This window comes from Orycteropus afer, unplaced genomic scaffold, assembly GCF_000298275.1.
Source record: "Orycteropus afer afer isolate SDZICR_OR568_19922 unplaced genomic scaffold, OryAfe1.0 scaffold00106, whole genome shotgun sequence".
Taxonomy (NCBI): domain Eukaryota; kingdom Metazoa; phylum Chordata; class Mammalia; order Tubulidentata; family Orycteropodidae; genus Orycteropus; species Orycteropus afer.
The window spans coordinates 5,797,341-5,818,764 of record NW_006921693.1 but is presented as its reverse complement, the minus strand read 5'-3'; the positions used below and the strand labels follow the sequence as shown (position 1 = coordinate 5,818,764).

Below are 21,424 nucleotides of genomic sequence, written 5' to 3'. Positions count from 1 at the left end.
TAAATTTTTATGGACAGGCAGTGTATTTGCTAGTTATTCTGTGTTTGCAGTGTTGGCATAAAATTGTCCTTTCAGACTTTGGGAGAGATTACAAAATGAAAGTAGTTGGGAGTTTTCCTTGTTTTAAACTAGGGCTTTAATTGATATAAAAAGTACTAATTTGATGTTACGGATATCAATTAGAAGGAGGGTGTATGGTGATATATAATACCCTTTAAACAGCTGCCAGGGTAAGTCCTTTATTGAAGCTTTCAGTAAAATTTTACATACATGATGGAAAACAGATGACATACCAATTACATATCAGGAAAAAATATTTTAATGGTATTGTTATACAGAGTATTGGCCAACTCCAGTGGGTCCTCATCTCTTACTGCAGACATTACCTCCAGTATTTGACTAGAATGAAACAAAAAAAAAAAAAGGGACAGTCATCACATTCCCAACATGTACTCTTTTCTAAAGGTCTATAATCATCATTTTCTACACCATGTACCTTTAACAAAATAAGCAAAGCTTAGTCAGAATTTTCAGTAATAATCATAAATGTTCATCTTATTACTGGTAGAATTGTTGTTGTTATGTGCCATTGAGTTGTCTGACTCACAGCGATCCCTCCTTGGGTTTCCAAGGTAGTTATTTCTACGGAAGTAGATCACCCAGTCTTCCTTCCGAGGAGTGGCTGGTAGGTTTGAACCACCAACCTTCTGGTTAGCAGTCAAGTGCCTTTGGCACTATGCCATTAGAATATTTAGAGTAATTAAAGGTAAATTGCTGGGGCTGTTTGGTATGTGATTAGAGCTAAGAACCAGGTTCAAGTAAATTATAAAACCAGCCAACTTAGGTAATGAGTAGCACAATGAGGAACTTGGTAGTGGGCCATGGTAAGCATTTAAGAAATGAAAACAAAAAGTACACCACACTTAGTAAGGGTGAGGTATTATGCATGTACCATGGGGGTAGCAAAATGTGACAGCTCCTGCTTAGAGAACTAGTCTTCTCTTTTAGGGACAGCAGGAACCTGCTGCCATCCCAGCACAATGACAGTAAAGGAATGTGTGATGTTATCTGGGGGAGGGGAGGAGTGGTGACAGATGAGAAGGAGCTCACTGCTGATCCTGCCTGGTTTCTCCCGCTACAGAACAGCCCAAGTGTCCGTCTTTCAGTCGTTTTGCTTACAATAACTAGCAGCAGTGTTTCCCTGCAATAGGTAGAGTATTTTCCATACGTTGTTGTTATGTGCCATCGAGTCGGCCCCAACTCATAGCAACCCCTCCTTGGGTTTCCGAGGCAGTATCACTACGGAAGTAGGATTGCCCAGCCTTCCTTCCGAGGAGTGGCTGGTGGGTTTGAACCGCCAGCCTCTGGTTAGCAGTCAAGTGCCTTAGGCACTATGCTACAAGAGCTCCTATTTTCCATACATGACTTAGAAACGTCCAAAGTCAATCATACATTTAACTAGTCTTTGTTTAAAGCTTTTTGTTCCCTTAATGGGTATCTTAAATGTGAACACTTCTAGGAATCAGAAAAGGAGATTTAAGATTAACTGGAATTTTCTTGTTGTATAATACCAAATCCCAAACCCATCAAGTCAATTCTGACCCATAGGACCCTGCAGGACAGAAAAGAACCGCCCCATAGGGTTTCCAAGGCTGTAAATCTTAATGGATACAGGCTGCCACTCTCCTGTGGAGCTGAGGGTGGATTCGAGTCATGGACTCTCGGTTAGCAGTTGCATGCTTAACCACTGCAACACCGGGGGCTTCTTGTTTCACAACAGTGGCAAAAAGGTTAGTTAATATTCTAGATGAATTGATTATATTAAATAGATGTTGACATTCAAACTATGGTAACAGAAAGTCTATTAATATTTCAATTAGGACACTAGAAGTCCTAATTGGGAAGCTGTAGCAGTTCTCTTGGAACTACTGGGAATTGGGACGTAGAAGCCGGGCTGCTGGTGGCGCAGCATTTTAAAGCTCAGCCCAGCTTTGCTCCACATCTGCTGGAGCTCTGCAGAGCACTCTGTTGTATGACGTCTGATAGTACAGTTGATCAGCAATGTTAGAACAACCTTTTGCACTCAAGCTGTTTCCATGTATATTCAGTAGCCTAAACACTTACCTAGAATATGAAGTATAGCTTCCTTGATAATTCAGTGATTTCTTTTGTTTAATGTTGCATTCTTCACACTAGGCACAGGTGTTTTTTGTTTTCCATGTGTCTTTTCAATTCTTTTGAAGTTTGTATGTTGGGGCTCTTTCATTGGGTGCATACCAAAAAAAAAAAACCCAAACTCACTGCCAGGGAGTCGGATCCAACTCATCATGACCCCTCCCTGGGTTTCCAAGGCAGTATCACTAGGGAAGTAGATCGCCCAACCTTCCAAGGAGTGGCTGGCAGGTTTGAACCGCCTGCCTTCTGGTTAGCAGTCAAATAAATGCCTTAGGCACTACAGATATTTATTATTATTATGTCCTCTTGTTCATCGATCCTTTAGTCATTTATATAATGTCCTTGTCTTGTATGGTGGTTTTTAAAGTCAATTTTATCAGAAATTAACATTGCCACTCCTGCTCTTTTCTGGTTACCATTTGCTTGATGGATCTTTTTCCAATCTTTGATTTTTAGTCTGTTTTTGTCTTTGTCTCTTGTAGACAGCATATTGATGGGTTATGTTTTCTTATCCAGTCTGCAAAGTCTCTGTCTCTTGAGAGGTGCATTTAATCCATTGACATTCAGTGTAATTATTGACAAGTATGAATTTGTTGCTGTCATTTTGTTATGTGTTTTTCTTTGGTTGTGCTGATTTCTTTGTTCCATATCATGTTCTGTGTTGACCTCGTTTTGTTTACAAATTGTATTATCACTTCCTTCATTGCTGTTTTAGTATTTGCTAAATATTTGGGCTTGTCCTTTTTTTAAATTTTGATGTGAAGGTTTTTCGCTTTTCTTTGAGTTTACCCTGTAATTTACAATTTTCTTCCCAAGTTTAGAACAGTCCGTTCTATCTTGCAGTTGTCTTGACTTCCTCACCACTTAGAAGGCCCAGTTTTTAAAAGTCACGCACACAGTAATCCAAGTGCTATTACATGCACAGTCCTGTGCAAGCTCAACGACTCCTGCCATCTCTCTCCTTTCCAACTCTTCCCCATACCGATGCCAGTTTAAAAACAAAACCAAAAGCTGCTACTTTCCTGCTTAAAATCCTCTGGAGCCTGATAAAATCGAAACTACTAGGCTTGCTGTACAGAAGCCCTCTGGTCTCACTGCCTGCCCAGACTCGCCTTCCTCCACTGAGCCCTCGTGTCCTACTTGCCACCACACTAACCTCCTTGTCCCCTGGACCAGTCAGGCTCTCTGGAGTCTGCCTTTGCTCAAGGTGATTGTCTTTATCTGGCCTGACTCCCAGTCAAGCTTACAGAACTGGTGAAATGCCACCTCAGTAAAGCCCTCTTCTGCTGTTCCTCCCACATCCTGTGGTTGAGGTATATACTCAGACTTCTAGCAGCGCTACCGTCTGGGACTAATTTACCTCTTGTTTTCCCCAGGAGGGCAGAGAGCCTTGTCTACTTGTTAAATGTCACCCACAGTGACTGTCTTGATTCCTCTGTGTAGCTAGTAACCTGCACCTTTCCTGACATGGTGGGAGCTCAAAACGTTTGCACAAATTTATCATGCAAAAGAGGCGAGACCTCTGTACAGATAATTACAACATAAAACTCTTGATGGGATGGAGGCTGATAAAAATGGCTTTGGTAAATAGGAATTAACTTGCTATCAGTAATTAGCACTAGACTGGAGGCATGTGTACTTCTGAAACGTGTTCTGTTTGCAAATGTTCGTTCTCCCAGACTCCACCTGGTCTGTTAAAGAGCTGGTATTGATGACAGCTGACACTCAAGCCTTCATGGTTCTTACTAGTCTACATTTGAAAACTGGTCTTGAAAACACATACACCTCAAGTCAGTACTTACAATTTCATCTAAGATTGAAGCAGTTTAGGAAACTGACTTGGGGTACACCACTGGCAACTCCTTCCTCTGAGCTGGCTGCTGGCAAAATACCTCTTTCTTGTCTCCAAATTACTATTCAGAAAAACTGTCTCCCGATTGAATTTGTAAGTACCTCTGTTTCATAAAACTTGTGGTTCTTTTAAAGCATTCATTCGGCTTTAAAGTCTTGGCCAGCACGAGCAAATTAATAAAACAAAATCTTTCAAGACATTTTATAGAACAATCCTTCACTTTTTTGCCTGCTGTATTCTAGATCTTGCCTAATAGTCTTTTAACTGTTAAAAAAAACCCTACTGAAGACAGATGGTGCATACGAAGGAATCATCCCAGTCGAAAAGTAATTCAGCATTAGCTTCATGAATGTGTTATCAACATGCCCAGTTGTCTGAACTGGCAAACCATAGTAGAGCTGATAATAGTCTAAAATTATCTGCTTGTGCAAAGAAACAACAACAAAAAAATTGGATGATGTGTCCATTAAAGCAACAGAGCAAACCATTCCTGTATGTTAGAATGTTCTTTTATAGCTCCTTGAATGAGGGGTAACAGTCCCTCTTTTCACATGTCTTATAATAAATTTTAAAAATACCTTTTGAATTACATTTATAGAGACCAAAATTCTGTAAGGTTCTACCTTTTTCCGTAGGTTGGAAAAAGAACTCTGTTCTGTCATCCTTTTGCTCAGAAGCTTAAAGAAAAAGATGTTATTATTTTATTCAGATTGTCAAATCATTTAAAAATGTTAAATTAAAACAGATTCTGTTTAGAAAGAGGTCTCCCATGAAGGCAGCCTTTTTATAAACGCCAGGAAGTTACAAGACTTAAACCAGGTGAGGTGAGGCTGTGGACAGGTTTAAGAACTGTTCTGTCTTCCACTGAGTAACAAAGGACCCAAAGCACACGCATTTCTCCCTGCAGCCGTACGATCCCTCACGGCTGAGACGACCTGGAAAGAGCGGAGCCCGGGCAGTCCGGGGGCGATCCCTTCCTCGTGCTGCATTAGAGAATCGTGGCCTCTGACCTGAACTGGGTTTAGATTTCACAGAACTTTACTACCTGCTGATGCTGTCCCTCCCGTTCACCCTGGAAGTGGCATTTGATGGCGGATCTAATGTTTAATGAGTTCTAGTGGCACACTGGGTAAGCCATTTGGCTGCTTACTGGAAGATGAGGCAATCTACTTCAGTAAAGACTTACAGCCTTGGAAATCCAGTGGGTTGCTGTGAGTCCAAATCAACAAGATGGCAGTGGGTTTGGTTTTTAATGTTATTAGTGTTTCCGAAGACAATGAAAGCAAAACACTTACATTATATGGCAAGGTTCATTTCTGTCTTTCAAGCAGTGCCCATCTTCCCACTTCTTTTTGGTAGGAAATGAAGTTTTTATGTATTTTGATCCTGCGTGTGTACTTTTGACTCCACACCAAGGTGCATCTAGAGTTAAGCAGAGAGAAGTGTCTCTTACAGATCTGTTTACCTTGTTAAATGATCGTTTTCTTGATGATCATTTCAAATTAATATATAGCCTCTGAAATACATGCCACTATTTAGTTTCAAAAGAGGCTATATCAATGTAATGGTTTTAAGAAAAGCAAAAATCTCAAATTGTACAACCTCTTAGGTGTTTTATAGGACTCACCCCCCCCCCCCCCGCCCGCTAACAGTATTGGGTTATGGCATGCTTTAAAACACACGCACACACAAAACAAAACCTAAAAGAAATACAACATAAAAACATTTATGTTAAATTTCTATATTGCCTCTACAGAATGTAAAACAGTGGCTTTGAATATTGGGGTATTCACTTATCTATTTCTTTAATAAAGCATTTTAATAACTTACATATTTTACAAAACCAAAAGATTGGTGGTTTAAACCCACCAGCCGCTCCTCAGGATAAAGATGAGGCAGTCTGTAAAGATTTACAGTCTTGGAAACTCTATGGGGCAGTTCCATTCTGCCCTATAGGGTCACTGTGAGTTGGAATTGACTCAATGACATGGATTATACTCTTAATAAAAACATCTTAATTTCTTCCCTCTAATAAATGAAATTTATTATAGTAAAAAGGATATGAAGAGCACATAAGGTGAGGTCTGGGAGGGTTCCCAGTGCACAGCTTCCAAGTTTCAAAAAGAGATATACTACCCTCCTCCCTGCATCAGTACTTAACCACCAGCCAGGAAGCTCCCCAAAGGTTCATTTTCATGACTGCCAAGAAAATAACTGGATTTCTCCAGAATGGCTTCTACTAAAGTTCACGATATAAGGATAAGGAAGCCTGGAATCCCAGGAGGTAATTTTAGCTTCTATCCCTGTTGCATTTTAGGAGGCAATACATGAATATCTCCAGTCCTTAAGCTGTTAGCTGCGGTAGTTGGCCCCCAGCTCATGGCACGCGCAGGCACAACGGAACAAGACGCTGCCCAGCCCTGCACCGCCCCCAGGACTGGTTGTAGATCGGACCTTGTAATGCAGAGGGTTTTCATTGGCTGATTTTTTGGGGGAAGTAAATTGCCAGGCCTTAAGTCTATTTTAGTCTGGAAGCTCCACTGAATCCTGTTCAGCAGCATGTTGTTATGTGCCCTCGAGTCGCACCCGACTCATAGCGACCCCTCCGTGGGTTTCCGAGGCGGTATCACTACGGGCATAGATTGCCCAACCTTCCTTCCGAGGAGTGGCTGGTGGGTTTGAACCGCCAGCCTTCTGGTTAGCAGTCAAGTGCCTTAGGCATGCCACCAGATCACAGCAACATGCAATCCACCACTGACAGACAGTTGGTGGCTGTGTACAAGGTCTGGAGCTGGGTCTCCCATGTGGAAGGTGAGAACTCCACCACTGATTCAGCAATGCAACCTTTTTATAGTCTTAAACTATGACTTAAATGTTTGCAGTTTATTTAAAAAGTGCCGTGGCATTAAATAATCATAAGGACATTTTGTAGAATTCTAATCAGATAGTTTGTGAAAATCTGAGGTAAAATGCTTAGCTGAGACTTTTTAAATATTCAACCTCAATCCTTAGTTACTGCATATTCTGACATTCATTTTTTAAGTGCCCAATCATAGTCAAACTTCAAAAATTAAAAAAAAAAAAAAAAAAAAATCCCCTTAGATAATCTTCCTTCCATTGATGGCTGCCGCCCAAGTCTTCTGCAAGTACGTTGGCTGCCTCTTTCTTTTAACAGTAAACTGGAGGCTGGATATTTTCTTTAGCTTTTTCATTATGCCTTAATTTAAGGAAAATTAAAGTCCTAAAAACATAATACTTACCAGTCTCAATCATTAATTTCTCACTAGGTATTGACTTCAAAACTTCTAAATTAGCCTCAGTTTTCAGTGAGCTAAAAAAAAAAGAAAAGAAAAGCTATCTATACGTGTATAAATAATAAATATAAAAAGGTGGAATTTAATGAGTAACTTTCTCATGGTACAAACTTATGCTTCAAATAACAAACCCTGGCCACCCCGGCAGCGCGCTCCTTCATCCCTCCAGAGCCTGCATCCGTGCAGGCTTCACTGGGCCAGACGAAGGCCTCTCCTGACCAGCTCCTACCTTTAAACCAAACGCACTGCCGTGGAGTCGGACCCAATTCACAGAGACCCCTCCTTGGGTTTCCGAGGCAGTATCACTATGGAAGTGGATTGCCCAACCTTACTTCTGGGGAGTGGCTGGTGGCTTTGAACTGCCAGCCTTCTGGTTAGCAGTCAAGTGCCTTAGGCACCATGCTACTCACTACCTTTGTTGTTGTTATTTGCTGTCGAGTCGGACCCGACTCATAGCAGCCCTCCTTTTGTTTCCGAGGCAGTGTCACTACGGAAGTAGATTGCCCAACCTTCCTTCTGAGGAGGGGCTGGTGGGTTTACCGCCAGCCTTCTGGTTAGCAGTCAAGTGCCTTAGGCACTATGCTACCAGAGCCACTACCTTTAGGGGATGCAAATTTTCATCCTTATCAATTGATTCTCCAGTAGCTTTTCATAGCATCTAAGTAAAATTTAACTTTTTTGAAGAATCCATTTGCTTCTCTGTAATGTGTACAACTCAGAGGGCCTCCCTGCTAAGGCTGTTGGCAGGGACACCTGGGCTCCTTTAGGGACCAAATACACAGGGATTTCCTGGCTGTGTATTAGACACTCAAGAGTTCATGCTTCACTAATGAGAAATGCACTCTCCATAAGGATGGAAATCACAACTGTTGGAATCGAGGCATTGTTTAACGAGATGCCATTTTGATTCTCATTGCTTTGTAGGTCCTCTTCTCGCCCTCTATCTGGAAGGTTGTAGGACTGCCCATTATTCCTGATGTTCTGAAACTCCCGATGCTCGCTCTGGATGTAAATCTTTCCTCCTCATTTGGGCATTTTTATTTTTCACCATTTGGGCAGTTGTATCTTTCCAATTTAGACTGTCCCCTCCAGTCTCTCGGAATATATCATTTGAAGATGGAAAGAGAGGGATTCCTTTTTTCCTTCTCTCTCCTGGGACTTTCCATTAGTTAGATTTTAGGGCTTGTGATTTGGTCCACTAAGCCATGTCGTTCATACACAACGTCTTTTTTTCTGGGAGACTGTCTTGACTTTCATTTTCAGTTGCTGCCTCTTCAGCTTTGTGCCCAGAATGAAAACATGGCACAGACCTGAACCCAACATGTAGCATCGTGGAGAGATGGCTGAGTCTCCACAAGCCAAACCTCGACAACAATAAACCCCAAACCGGCTGCCAAGGAGCCCATTCCGACACGTGGCCACCCCACGTGTGCAGAGCACGAGTACACTCCAGGACTGACTCTCATCAGCTTCCAGCGAAGGGGCGGACGGCAGCGGCACAAAACAAGTGGCCACACAAGACATCCAGGCACATCTCTGTGACGTTGTCATGTCAGAAATGACTAAGTTTCCACAGGGGAGAGACGTCACACACAAAAGATCAGAAATCACAAGAGCAATTGTCTTCTCATTTTCAGCACTGGAACCGAGAAATGGAACATGTCGATTTTCGGTGAAAATCATTCCCAACTTATAATTTTACAACCAGAAAAACTATCAGGTGGGCGTTTTTGTTTGTTTCCTTCCTCCCTCCCTCCCACCCTCTTTCTTTTAATATCCAAACATTTAAGAGAGGAGTAAATGTATTTTTAAACACACAAAGTCTCAGAAATCTACTTCCCAGAGTACTTTCTCAGCATGTTCCAGAGATGTGCTCCATCAAGATGAAAAAGAAATGCATGGAGTCTAAAAACAGATCCGCACAGAAGAGACAGTGACCCAAAATGAAGCAGAAAGATGGAGGGGCTGTAGCTAATGGAATGCTCAGGGGATTGCGATAGGTCTTCTCCTGGAAAAACTGGTAAAGGCAGTTTAGCGCCTCAGTGGGAAGTGTGAGAGGGCTCTGGGTTTTGAAGAAAGCCAAGTAAATTCAAATATGAAGCAACTTACTCCAGGGAAATAAAAAAGTGGCGTAAGAAAAGAAGTATATTCTAGCACATGGTTCAGCATTTAATATTCAGGTATCATAATGAAACCACAGAATATGGATGGATGTAAACAAATATCCTGAGATCACTTGAGTGAGAGGCATATGGAGGGAATGATGGAGGTGGGTCGGGGGACAGAAACGCTGCAATGTTCATGGACCTTCCTGAGAATGGACAGTTAAGGGGATGGAGCAAGAGATGGCAGTGTGTGTGTGTATGATTTTGGAATATGGAGATAAATGGCACAGTGGCTGCCTCAGGAAAGCCAACTCGGGTGGAGGGCAGGCTGGGGGCTATGTAACTGCTTAGTACTGCCTGACTTTTGAATCCATATACATTCCCTTGTATGTGGATTTATACATTTAACTAAATTATAAACTGAAAATATGAATGAAGCATCTAGGCTATTTCAGCAGTCTGAACCCTATAGCAGACAATTCAAGGAGTATATTGTACTAAGGGGAGTTTAGGAAAAATAATGTTATCAGAAAAGTAACAGTGAAACAGTGAATTGGGGAACTCTTCATACACTATTCTGCAGTTTACTGAAATGAGCTGCATTGACAGTGTTGAAAAGACACAGGTGGAGGCCGTCGGGTCCTTGGAATAAAGTGGGCCTGGCTGTACTGGCTAGTGGTGCTGGGGGCCGGCGCTCAGTGTGGGGTTTCAGCAGAGGCCACAGCACACGAAGGCAGAGGACCCAGGTGTCAGGAGCACTTACCACTCAGGAGTCACTTTGTAGCTCTTGCTAAACTTTCCTGAGCCTTAGGTTCCTGGTCTACAGAGACAGAAGGTGACTAGGCCACAGTGTAACTGTTCCTTGTTGTCAGACATCACCTGTGCATATGTATACGCAATGCTGTGAAAACATGGGCTTTTAAGGAATAAAACGATCTGACAGAATGAAGCCCACTGCTAGAGAAAGCCAGCTGCTCATCACACCAGCTGCCCCATCATTGGACCACAGGGGGGTCTACAACTTTCAAGCTTTAGCCTTTAGTATGGATACGCCCTTTTTAAGTAAATACTGAAAATCTCAAGCAAAGACCAGTGTAAAACACACACAGATTTAATAAAGACAGACTGAAGTCTTTATTAGCAATACACTGGAGAATGATTTAGGAAATGTGCTTGGAAAAAACAACAACCTAAGAACGTACCAACCATTAAACCCTATGTAAAGGTCCAAGTCAATCAAGGCAGCTGCTGCTTCCTTGGTACCATCAAATGAATGCACCTATGAACAGACAGATGGGATTGTATGAGTACAGTAATTACTCTCTTTAATTTCTAAGTATTCTAAGTAACATTAATTAGATTTTCTAAAGAATCCAGCTGATGGAAGGGATTCAAGGCCACACACTGAGTTCCACATGGGGTGGTCCTGACCACTCTGTTTGCAAATCAATTTCACAATTAGAACTGGTCACCCTTGCCAGTGACACCCTTGCCAGTGACGTGAAGCCAGAGGGAGGGAGCTGCCTAGAACGCTCTCTGCAGTGACATCACCGCGGACACCTCCAGGAGGGGGGACAGCGTATGGAGCCATATTCTCAGGAAAGACCGTGAGGCAAAGTTAGAAATGTTATAAAACCATTTAAAATGAAGTTTTAAATACTCTTCAACTTCTCTGTTATAGGATACTTTTTTTAAAAAGAGAATCGACTCCTTTAAGAAGCAATTTCAAAGAAGATGTAGAAAGAGGCTGTGAGAATGCTGCTCAAAAATGCAGACTGTTACACAGTCAGTAACAGCTCACCACAAAAGACTGAAGTGGTCCTTCTCTCCTCTAAAGACCCAGGGGTCACGGCACAGGACTGTACACTGTGGGTGCACTAATGTCATCAAAAACAGCAAGGGACCAAACACAGTAACTTTCCTTTAAAAGTAAGGTCACACACAGGGAAAAGTAACCCAAGGGAGGAAGTGGAAGAGAGCCGCGATGCTGTGGGGATTTCACTGTCACAAAATGAAATGTGTATGAACTGCTGCGTGGAGAACACACTTCCTCTGAACTTTCACCCAATCCATGATACAAAATTAATGAATAAGAAGAAAGTCACCTAAAAAATGTCATCACGGTATCACTGAATCCAGAGTCTGACTACACTGTGGATAACATGCTGTTCAGTAATAAAGAAAAACTGTATTACACCCAAGGAGCTCTGGTGGTGCAGTGGTTAAGGCATCTGGCTGCTAACCGAAAGGTCAGTGGTTTGACCCCACCATGCTGCTCTGCGGAAGAAAGATGAGGCAGTCTGCTTCCGTGATGACTTACAGCCTTGGAAACCCAATGGGGGTTGCTGTGAGTCAGAATAGACCAGATGGGAGTGAGGGTCTGGGATTCAACCCGACCCACTCCAGTCAAGTGGATTCTGACCCACAGCGACCCTACAGGACAGACCAGAACTCCCCCAGAGGGTTTCCAAAGCTGTGAATCTTTACGGAAGCAGAGAGCTGGTGGGTTCAAACTGCAGACCTTTTGGTTTGCTGCCAAATGCTTTAACCACTGCACCACCAGAGCTCTTTCCTCTATGACACAGCTGGCCATAAAGGCTTTACTTTCTCCCCAGGGCATTTCTAACTGACTAGAACACAGACTCTGTTACTACCATAAGAATTTTAAATGCAATTTCTTATAAACCATTTCAGATAACTATCAGGTCTTTATTTGGAAAATTTTCTTTCTTTTTTTAAATAAAAGTCAAATATTTACACTGTATTTGTTCCTATTGTTGTTGTTATATGCCATCGAGTCAGACCCAACTCATAGCAACCCCTCCTTGGGTTTCCGAGGCAGTATACGGAAGTAGATTGCCCAACCTTCCTTCTGAGGAGTGGCTGGTAGGTTTGAACTGTCAGCTTTCTGGTCAGCAGTCAAGTGCCTTAGGCACTATGCTACCAGAGCTCCCATTTGTTCCTATAGCTGTGTTAATTTTTTAAACTACAGGGAAACCAGTCAGAGCTGGAACTCAATGGGACTGCCTCATTTTTCCAAGTCTCCCCAGTTTCCCTCCTTTGACAGGGTGGCTTCACCGCTTTCAATTGCTCATTTTAGTGGAAAATATTCGAGTTTTCCTTCTCTGCTAGGCTTCTGTCTTACACAGGTTCTGGCTTTTGCAGGTTTTATTCTATTATTTCATCATCTAAGTAAATTCTTATTTAGAAATAAAGCAAGTGGGCCAAGCAGTGGAGTCTGAAGGTTAAAGTAAGAGTCCCCCGCCATCCCAGGGACCTTACTTAAGGCCTCTCTCAATTCCAGAGTAGTTTCTAGAGGATCTGTTACAGGGTAACAGTCATACAATGAACACAGCAACATCAACACCACAGAAATGCAGAAAACATACAAATCACTACTAGTATGACCAAACCCACTGCCATTGAGTCGATTCTGACTCACAGCAACCTCCACTGGGTTTCTGAGGCAGTAAATCTTTACGGAAGTAAATCGCCCCATCTTCCTTCCATGGAATGGCTGGTGGGTTTGAACCACTGACCTGGTTAGCAGCCCAGTGCCTTATCCACTACACCACCAGTAGCATGAAAGGGGCTAAAACCTTGAGAGATTACTGTTGACGCCGCACAGCCCGGGTGAACAGTGCATGTGCAGTGCAAGGTCCGCTTTCTCTAGGTGGCCCAGTGTGTGGTTCACATGCTTGAATAAACAGCTTTTTCACGAGAGATCAGTGAGTCTCTCCTGAAATTGTACAAACAAATGTGTGTATATGAGGCCTTTTGCCAGGCAGAGCTGCAAAGGAGTCCATGATCCAAGAAAAGACAGACTCAGTGCGATGGATCCACGAGTTAAGTGGTGGACAGATGACACATCTGAGACATGGCTCAGGACTGAATGAAAGGGCCACATGGGAGCAGCACGGAGAGCAGAGGCGGGTTACGGAAGAGAGTGTCTCGGGTTCAGAGCTGACGGTGAGTGCACGTGGCTGACAGGCGAGGAGGGCACACCTGAAACAATGCAAACGGCGGTAAAATACTGTTTTCCCTTAAAATTTAAATTGGACTTAAAATAACTTGTGGACAAGGCAGAAGAGAGACCATCACACACACACACTGTTAAAATGTGTGGGGTTCCAACTCATTCTCCTACTGTGAACAAAGGAGTGTAAACAGAAGTGTGATTTATGTCTGTAAGTGAATGAATCAGGAACATCACTGCTAACATGAATTATGTGAGGTTAACCTTAAGGTAATAACCAAGACCTTCTTGTGCGTCACACATGAAAATGTTTCTACACTCACCACTCCGCCGACACACCGATCTCTATTTCTTTTCATTATGTCTGTGGATTACAAACAGAAACGACGGTCAGCATACAGTTTAATTTCTGTTAAATGTGTAAACCGTAAGTGAGAATGTAGTTTTGACTCACCTAAAAATTCAGCATGTGCGTTTCGACAATGAAGAAACATTGGTAATTTTGTTTGTTCTGACAGCTCAAACTGTTTTTCAAAATATCTGTACAGTGCAGAAAACATTTTCTCATTAAAATTCTTATTTTAGCAAGAGAAAAATATCTAATGATTCATTCTTCTGAAACTATCAGAAAGCAACGATACATTCAAACATCTAGAACACATCAGGTTTAGCAGAGAGCTTTTGCCAACATGTAACTTCTGAATGGATGCTTCATTTTCTGGGAGGAGAAAAAAACAGTCCTTTCTAAATTATTTTCAGAAGTGTTTTTCAGTTTTACTTTCCTACTGATCCTTTGAAGTAAAGAGCTGTGAGGTTCATGTTTAAAGGCGTTGGGGATCTTCTCCCAGGTCATCGATCCAGCAGCAGCAGCCACTCCCCCACATCCTGGCGCACACGCTGGTGGTGCAACGTGTGCTCCTGCTCCACCAGCTGCCTGAGTCCCTCAGTGGGAGTCACCCACCAAAGTGAGAAGTCAGGCAGACCTCGATACCTCGTGCTAATCAATTCCAGTTTGCAACCAATTCTTTATACGCAGTTATACGTAAATAAAAACATGACTGCTATCATTGAGCAAAAAGACAGAGTAAGGATTCTCTTTTAAAAAAGCCAAGTATTTGTTAAGTGTTGTTGTTAGGTACTGTCAAGTCAGTTTGGCCTCACAGTGGCCCCTGTATAAAGAATGAAACAGTGCCCATCCCGAGCCATCCTCATGACATATCCCCTGTCGAGGGATATGTTTGGGCTCCCTGTGCAGTCGCTGCGTCAATCCATCTCCCTGAGGGTCTTCCTCTATCACTGACCCTCTACTTCAATGAGCATGATGTCCTTCTCCAGAAACTGCTCCCTCCTGACAGAGTGAGTGAGACCATCTTGCTGTTTTCACTTCAAAGGAACATCCTGGCTGTACTTCCAGATTTGTTCAGTCTTCTGGTGGCCACGGTTGCTGTTGTTATGTGCTCTCGAGCTGGACCCAACTCACAGCGACCCCTTCCTGGGTGTCCGAGGTGGTATCACTATGGAAGTAGATTGCCCAACCTTCCTTCCGAGGAGTGGCTGGTGGGTTTGAAGCGCCAGCCTTCTGGTTAGCAGTCAAGTGCTATGGTACAGTCACTATTCTTTGCCAACACTGTAATTCAAGTATGTCAATTCTTCTATTTTTCTTATTAATTGTCCAGCTTTTGCATGCACATGAGGCCACTGAAAATACCACGGCTTGGGTCAGGTGCACCTTAAGTCTTCAAGGTGACACCCTTGCTTTTGAGCACTTGAAAGAGGTCGTTTACAGCAGACTGCCCCATGCACTGTGGCATCTGATTCTCGCCTGCGCTTCCATGGGCACCGACTGGGTCCGAGGAAGATGAAATCCTCAGCTCCTTCCGTATTTTCTGCGTTCATCACGTTGCTTACCGGTCCAGTTGTGAGGGTTTTCGTTTTATGTTGGGGTGTGACCCACACCGAAGACATTTGTTAAAAAAAAGCACAAGAGAATGAATTATGCTATTTTTCAGAAAAATGAGAATTAGATGAAAAAAAAATGGCAGATCTGACATTTTAAAAAGCTTTGATTTTTCAAGTAAATTATGGGCTTTTTATCCATGCTGCTCTACAAAAATCAAGAAGACCCCTCCCTCACTCTTCATTAAACATCCAACAAACATTTACTAGGAACCAACCACGTGCCAAGTATATTATGCTCGGTGCTCTGGGAGATAGATTAGTAGGAACTGGTGCGTGCCTCTGAAGAACTCAAACACTAATGGATGTGTCGGAGGGAAGGGAAAGTATTAAACTTATTGTCAGTACAAAGTGAAAAATGCTCCAATACAGAGGGCAGTGAGTACACAGAATTGGGTTTGCATGCTGTCTGCACACGCTAGGGGACAGGGACGGAGCAAGGGGAAGAGGGGTAACGAGCTAACTGTGAATATTACTGGTATGTCTTCATTTTACCCAGAGTTATTCAGTGTTTTATAATTAAAAAAAACAAAACAAAAAAACCCCTCAATTTGAACTTTCCATCCGTCACCCCTTCCTGGTAACCACTAGCAACTGTTTCACACTGAGGATGAACTGATTAGGACTCTTATTACAGAGGAACACCCGAACAACGGATATGTCTCTTAAGGCACAAACAATATTCTGCTATAAATTCTGCCTGTTTTCTAAGTTTAGCTTTTGCCCTGATGGTGGAAAACCCTCAAAGCAGTGAAACAGAAGGGACACTTTTTTCAGTTTTTGATAATGGCTGCAGGACACGGAGTGTGACCTGCTGGTGTGGGAGAGACGGGAGGAGAGTGCGCTACTTTGGCATGCATGATCTGAAAGATCCCTTCAGGCCGGCAAGTACTGGCTTCATCAAGATGATCTGACAAAAAACAAGGAACCTTATTCATATTTTTATATACTAGTTCCTAGCAGTTTCTGGCACACAGTACAAATACAAATAAAAAAGTATTTGTTGAGTGAATGAGTAACTGAATAACCCCCCTTTAGAAGCTCATTCTAATGACCTGTTACCTTGATAATTAAGAAGACACTGTTATAGAATTCAACAAAATGCTCATTTTAAATTAAGCCAGTGCCCTAATTTTTCTTTTCAACCTATAACCGAGTGTTGTAAGTGTGAAGACAGGTGCTCCTACTGAAGCTGTAGGAGGCAATGGAGTGGAGGAGTCCCTGTGAACTCTGAAGTGTTCCCAGAAGCCCCCACTCTCAAAATGGCTCCTGTTAAAGGGTTCTCGGGTTCCAAACAGAAACCAATGTTAAGTGAGAGCAGACGAGGCTTTTCTAGTTTGGTGATGGTTCCTTAACCATTTTTTAATGTCCCTTTGTCAAAGTTTCCTAGTGCAACCATATCAGAACCACCACCAGTGGACGGCTTTAACAAACAGAAGTTTATTTTCTCACTTTTAGTCCATACTCGGGGTGCTGGCTCTAAGGGAAAGGTTTCCCTGTCATCTCGGGAGGAGGTCCCCATCTCTTCTGAGCTTCTGCCTCTGGGCGATCTTCATGCGTCTTGGCATCTCTCTTCCCCATCTCTGCTCTTTTCAGCTGTTTAATCTCTTTTATATCTCAAAAGAGGTAGAGTACTCAAAGTACAGGAATCCTGCCTCATTAACATAACAAAGACAACCCATTCCCACATGGGATTATAACCATCAGCATAGAGGCCAGGATTCACAACACATACATTCTCGGGACATAATTCAATCCATAACACTCCTGCTCTTAAACCGTATTTAATCCATTCCATTGGAATGGTTCATGTCTGAATCCATTTGCTAAACAAATAACAAAAACTTTCTATCATGTAAATCTCATTCTTTATCTCTACAATTAAAATCAAATGATATGGTTTACTGTTCAGGAAACAACATGGTTCTATCCCTTAGGAATTATAAGGAGCCCTGGTGGCACAATGGTTAATCACTTGGTTGCTAACTGTAAGGTGGGTGGTTTGAACCCATCCAGCAGCTATGAGATAAAAACAACTGGTGATCTGCTCCCATAAGGAATACAGCCAAAAAAACCCCATGAGGTAGTCATACTGTCACATGGAGTGACTATGAGTTGTAATCCACTCGACAGCACTAACAACTTGTGAACTATAGGTAAGTATGCATGGAATCTGTTTCACCTAACTTTTGATAGACAATGGGAAAAAATAAAGTGGATCTTGATGTTTAATCCAAGTATATTCTCAATTGATAAGAGCTATTGAAAAAAAAAAAAAACTCTTAAGATTTGCAATAATTTCTATAGTCAACAAATTTCCTTACTTGAGCTGAGTCTCTTTGGGACAAAAGTGCAGCCGGTCAAAATCTTTAAAAGATAAAGAGAGTCAATAATTACTCATGACTTGTACAGAACACATCAATCACTTGTGTTTGCCCCTCTAAGTGTATAGGGTGGCCCTTACCCAGTCCACACTCCCCGATTGCCACAACTTTCCTCTTATTGTTTGCAGCAAGATTCAGCAACTCCTTTAAGTAAAGGTCAGGGTTATTCTTTTCAAATTCACCACATCGCGTAGGATGACATCCAACCGTACTGAAAAACATATCTAACACAAAGAAGTGTCTTAGGGTTACTTTCAAAATATTTTTTTATTTCTATCGAAAATGCAAACATGGGTGCATATCAAATAATTTCAAATAGTTAATTTTTAACAGTAGCTACAAAACTATTCAAACTCGTTTTAAATCAGTGCCAGAATTCTATTAATCACTTAAGAATTTTTAGAATACCTGAGCAACCGAGGACCTGAGTAAGAAAAGTGCCTTAATGGACTGACAAATTAACTCAGCTCCTTCCAAGGACCAGGAACTCACGGAGGCTTACAGAACGGCACAGAAAGCTGTTTCTTGAAATGCCATCATCTAGTTTGACCCTTTATATTCACTGTCTTGATGCATGAATTTAATGTAAGCTAGCAGTTGAAAGTACCCTCAGAAAGGGTAACAGCAGGATGAGTGAAAGGGGTGGAGGAGACATTTGTCTTCTAAGGAAACAGGAACCTCCGTCCTTTGGAGGCCAGGGCTGGCCGCCTTCAGCTGTATGGGCCACAAAGGCAAAGTCAGAAGTCAGTTAAAAGAGGTGCCCGAGCATCTGTGTGGTCACTCGTCCACGCACAGGAGAGGTGAGGAGTGGCCTCAGGCTGTGACGGGGTGCACACACAGGAGACTGCACAGCCAAAGCAGTGAGGACACGAGGTCCGTGGGAGGAGGAGGTCAGGGCTGATGATGGACATATAAAAGCACAGCTGTTTGGGCACCGAAAGTATGGAAGACAACACTCCCAACACCTCAACAGCTTCTGAGAAGATCAATGTTTTTATGGCCTTAATCATTAAGAAAAAGTGCTAGCAGATCCCGAAGAGAAGCACACATTTTAGAAAGGTTTCCATGAAAAAGAACTTTTAATACGTTTGTAGACATAGAGGAACACCTCAGTATTTTGAAAAATGTTGTGGAATGCCTTACTTCTTAGTGGCTATCATGCGAGGCACGCAAAAATACAAAAATTAAATAAAGTGTCTGATGAATGAGGTGTCTTATGTAACCAAGATTTGCTTTACAAAGCAATTCCAAAAAAATTTAGATTTTAAATAATGCAAAATGTATGCACGTGATGTAGGCATCTGAGGGATTATATGTTCTATTATCCTACTTTGTATATCTGGGCCTTGTACACTGTCTGGCCCACGTGATAATTAATCAGGAGATGACCTTTCCCAGCTTAAGTTAGAGGAGAACAAAGCAGCAGCAACCCCAGCCCACCTTAAACACACTGAACCCATCACATAAAAACTGTGCAGCCAAAACACCTGAGGATCAGTCATGTACCTGCTGCACTTACTTCGTATTAACTGAAACTGGAAACTAATCTTTACTACTAGGAGAGAAGTTTCTTTTTCAACACTCATGAAAAGGTTTAAATTCTTTTTTTTCCTTTAAATTTTATTAATTTTGTTGTGGTTGTTGACAATGTACACAGCACAACATACACAGTTCCCACAAGTACAACTTAGTGACACTGACTGCGTTCTTTACGTTGCATCTTCTCGCCCTCCTTTTCTGAGTTGTTCCTCCCTCATTAAATGCACTGGGCCCGAAGTTCCTATCTCATCTTTTGAGTTGTTGTCAATTTGATCCCATATTGATGGTTCTTTAAAGACCACACTGCTTAAGGCAGACCTTTTTCACTAGTTAAGCTAAACTATTGCTCAGGTTTAAGAAGACTTTAGGGGTATTTTTCGTTGAAGGTTTAAAGATTATCTCAGGGCCACAGTTTCAGGGGTTCATCCACTCTCCATGGCTCCAGAAAGTCTAGAGTCCATGGGAACTTGAAATTCTGTTCTGTATTTCCCCTTTTGATCAGGATTCTTCTATGGAATCTCTGATCAAAACATTCAATAATGGTATCTGGGCACCATCTAGTTCTTCCGGTCTCATGGCAAAGGAGGCTGTTGTTCATGGAGGCAATCAGCCACACATTCCGTATCTTCCTCCTGTTCCCAACTCCCCTCCTTCCTCTGTTGTTCCAGGTGAACACAGACTGACTGTTGTGCCTTGGATGGCCATATGCAAACTTTTAAGACCCCAGGCACTGTGCAGTGAACTAGAAGGGCCAACAGAAGCATAAACATGTAATTAGGCTAATTAAGTTCAAATGAACTTAGCTGGGACATCCCATGAAACCATGACCCTAAACCTCCGAACCAAGGAACCAAATCCCACAAGGTGTCTAGTTGTGAGAGAGTGTTGATACACCAAGTGCTCCTCTGAATTTTTTCATCTTAATCACATTCCATTGAAACCATTTTTCTGTTGTTTCCATAGTCACGATCCATTGTATTATACCTGCAGCAGTTCTCAGAAAGACTTCTTCAAAATAACTTAATTCATATTTTTGTTTGTAAAAGTAATATGAGGATACCATTTGTTTGTGCCAAATGCAGTGCATCTTTACTGTCTTGCAGACTCCCACCTGTGATCATAAACTGAAATAGGAAGAAACAAAGAAATGAAGACTGACGTTAAGAAGGCATCACCAACAGTTCCCCACACAGGTCCTCCTGCTTCTTTGGTCCAGAATGCCATATTCTTTTTGCCTGTCACACACCTACCCTTCCTTTAAACTTCAGCTCAAAGATCATCCCCCTCCCCCTTACCCCAGTAGACAAAACCATCACCCCGTTAAAATATATCTGCAGGTCTGTCTTTCCTGTTAGACCATAAGTTCCCGAGGACAGAGCCTGTGTTATGAAAGGCTGAATAAGTGAAGATCCCAGAATTTAGAACTCTGTGACCCTAAACCAATGCTTCAACAATGTTCATTAATCCAATAGTTTTCACAGTGTGGTCCAGGAATGCTCAGGGGGTGTGCAAGGTCAGAGTGATTTTTATAATTTACCAAGAGCCCCTTTGCTTTCTTTGCTCTCATGCTGTCATGTTTTCCAGAGGCTACATGACACTGATCGCATCAGATTAACTACAGAAAGGGATACAACAATTCAACAGTTTTCTATGAAGCCAGATGTTAAAGAAATCTGAAAAAAAATGTAAGACAATCCACTTATCTCAGTAAGTTTTTTTGGGGGGAGGGGAAATACTTTTTATAAAAATAAGTTAACATGCAAATTTATTATTATTTAAAAAATAAATAGATATTGTTAATGTTTCTCAGTTTTAATTTCTAATACAGTACATATCACATAAACAAAAGTTCTCTGGGATCCTCAGTAACCTTAAAGAATGTGAATGGGTTGAGACCAGAGTTGGGGAGTCACTGGGTGAATGCGCACTGATGAAATCTTTGTAGGAAACATGTGACTCTTGGCAAGTATGCTTCTGCACAGGCAGTCCCCGACTTCCGACGTGTTCAAGTTACGATGAACTGCACTTGCTAGTCCTGGTGGGGGTTAGCTTATCATTAGCAATATGCGGCAGCATAATTCGCTGATGCTATCATTCTCAGCTGCTCACTCACAGATGTTCAA

At 42.1% G+C, this 21,424-nt stretch overlaps 1 protein-coding gene across 1 annotated transcript; it reads right to left on the bottom strand.

Annotated features, from left to right (window-relative positions):
- Positions 1-296: 296 nt before the first annotated feature.
- TATDN1 (TatD DNase domain containing 1) lies at positions 297-20,422 on the bottom strand. The gene is made up of 9 exons (XM_007943408.2): positions 20,362-20,422; positions 17,843-17,986; positions 17,703-17,745; positions 13,877-13,962; positions 13,746-13,786; positions 10,649-10,725; positions 7,288-7,358; positions 5,323-5,449; positions 297-399 (listed from the first exon to the last, which is right to left on the bottom strand). Exons 1-9 carry the CDS (start codon positions 20,420-20,422, stop codon positions 297-299), a joined length of 753 nt encoding a protein of 250 aa, XP_007941599.1.
- Positions 20,423-21,424: the final 1,002 nt, after the last annotated feature.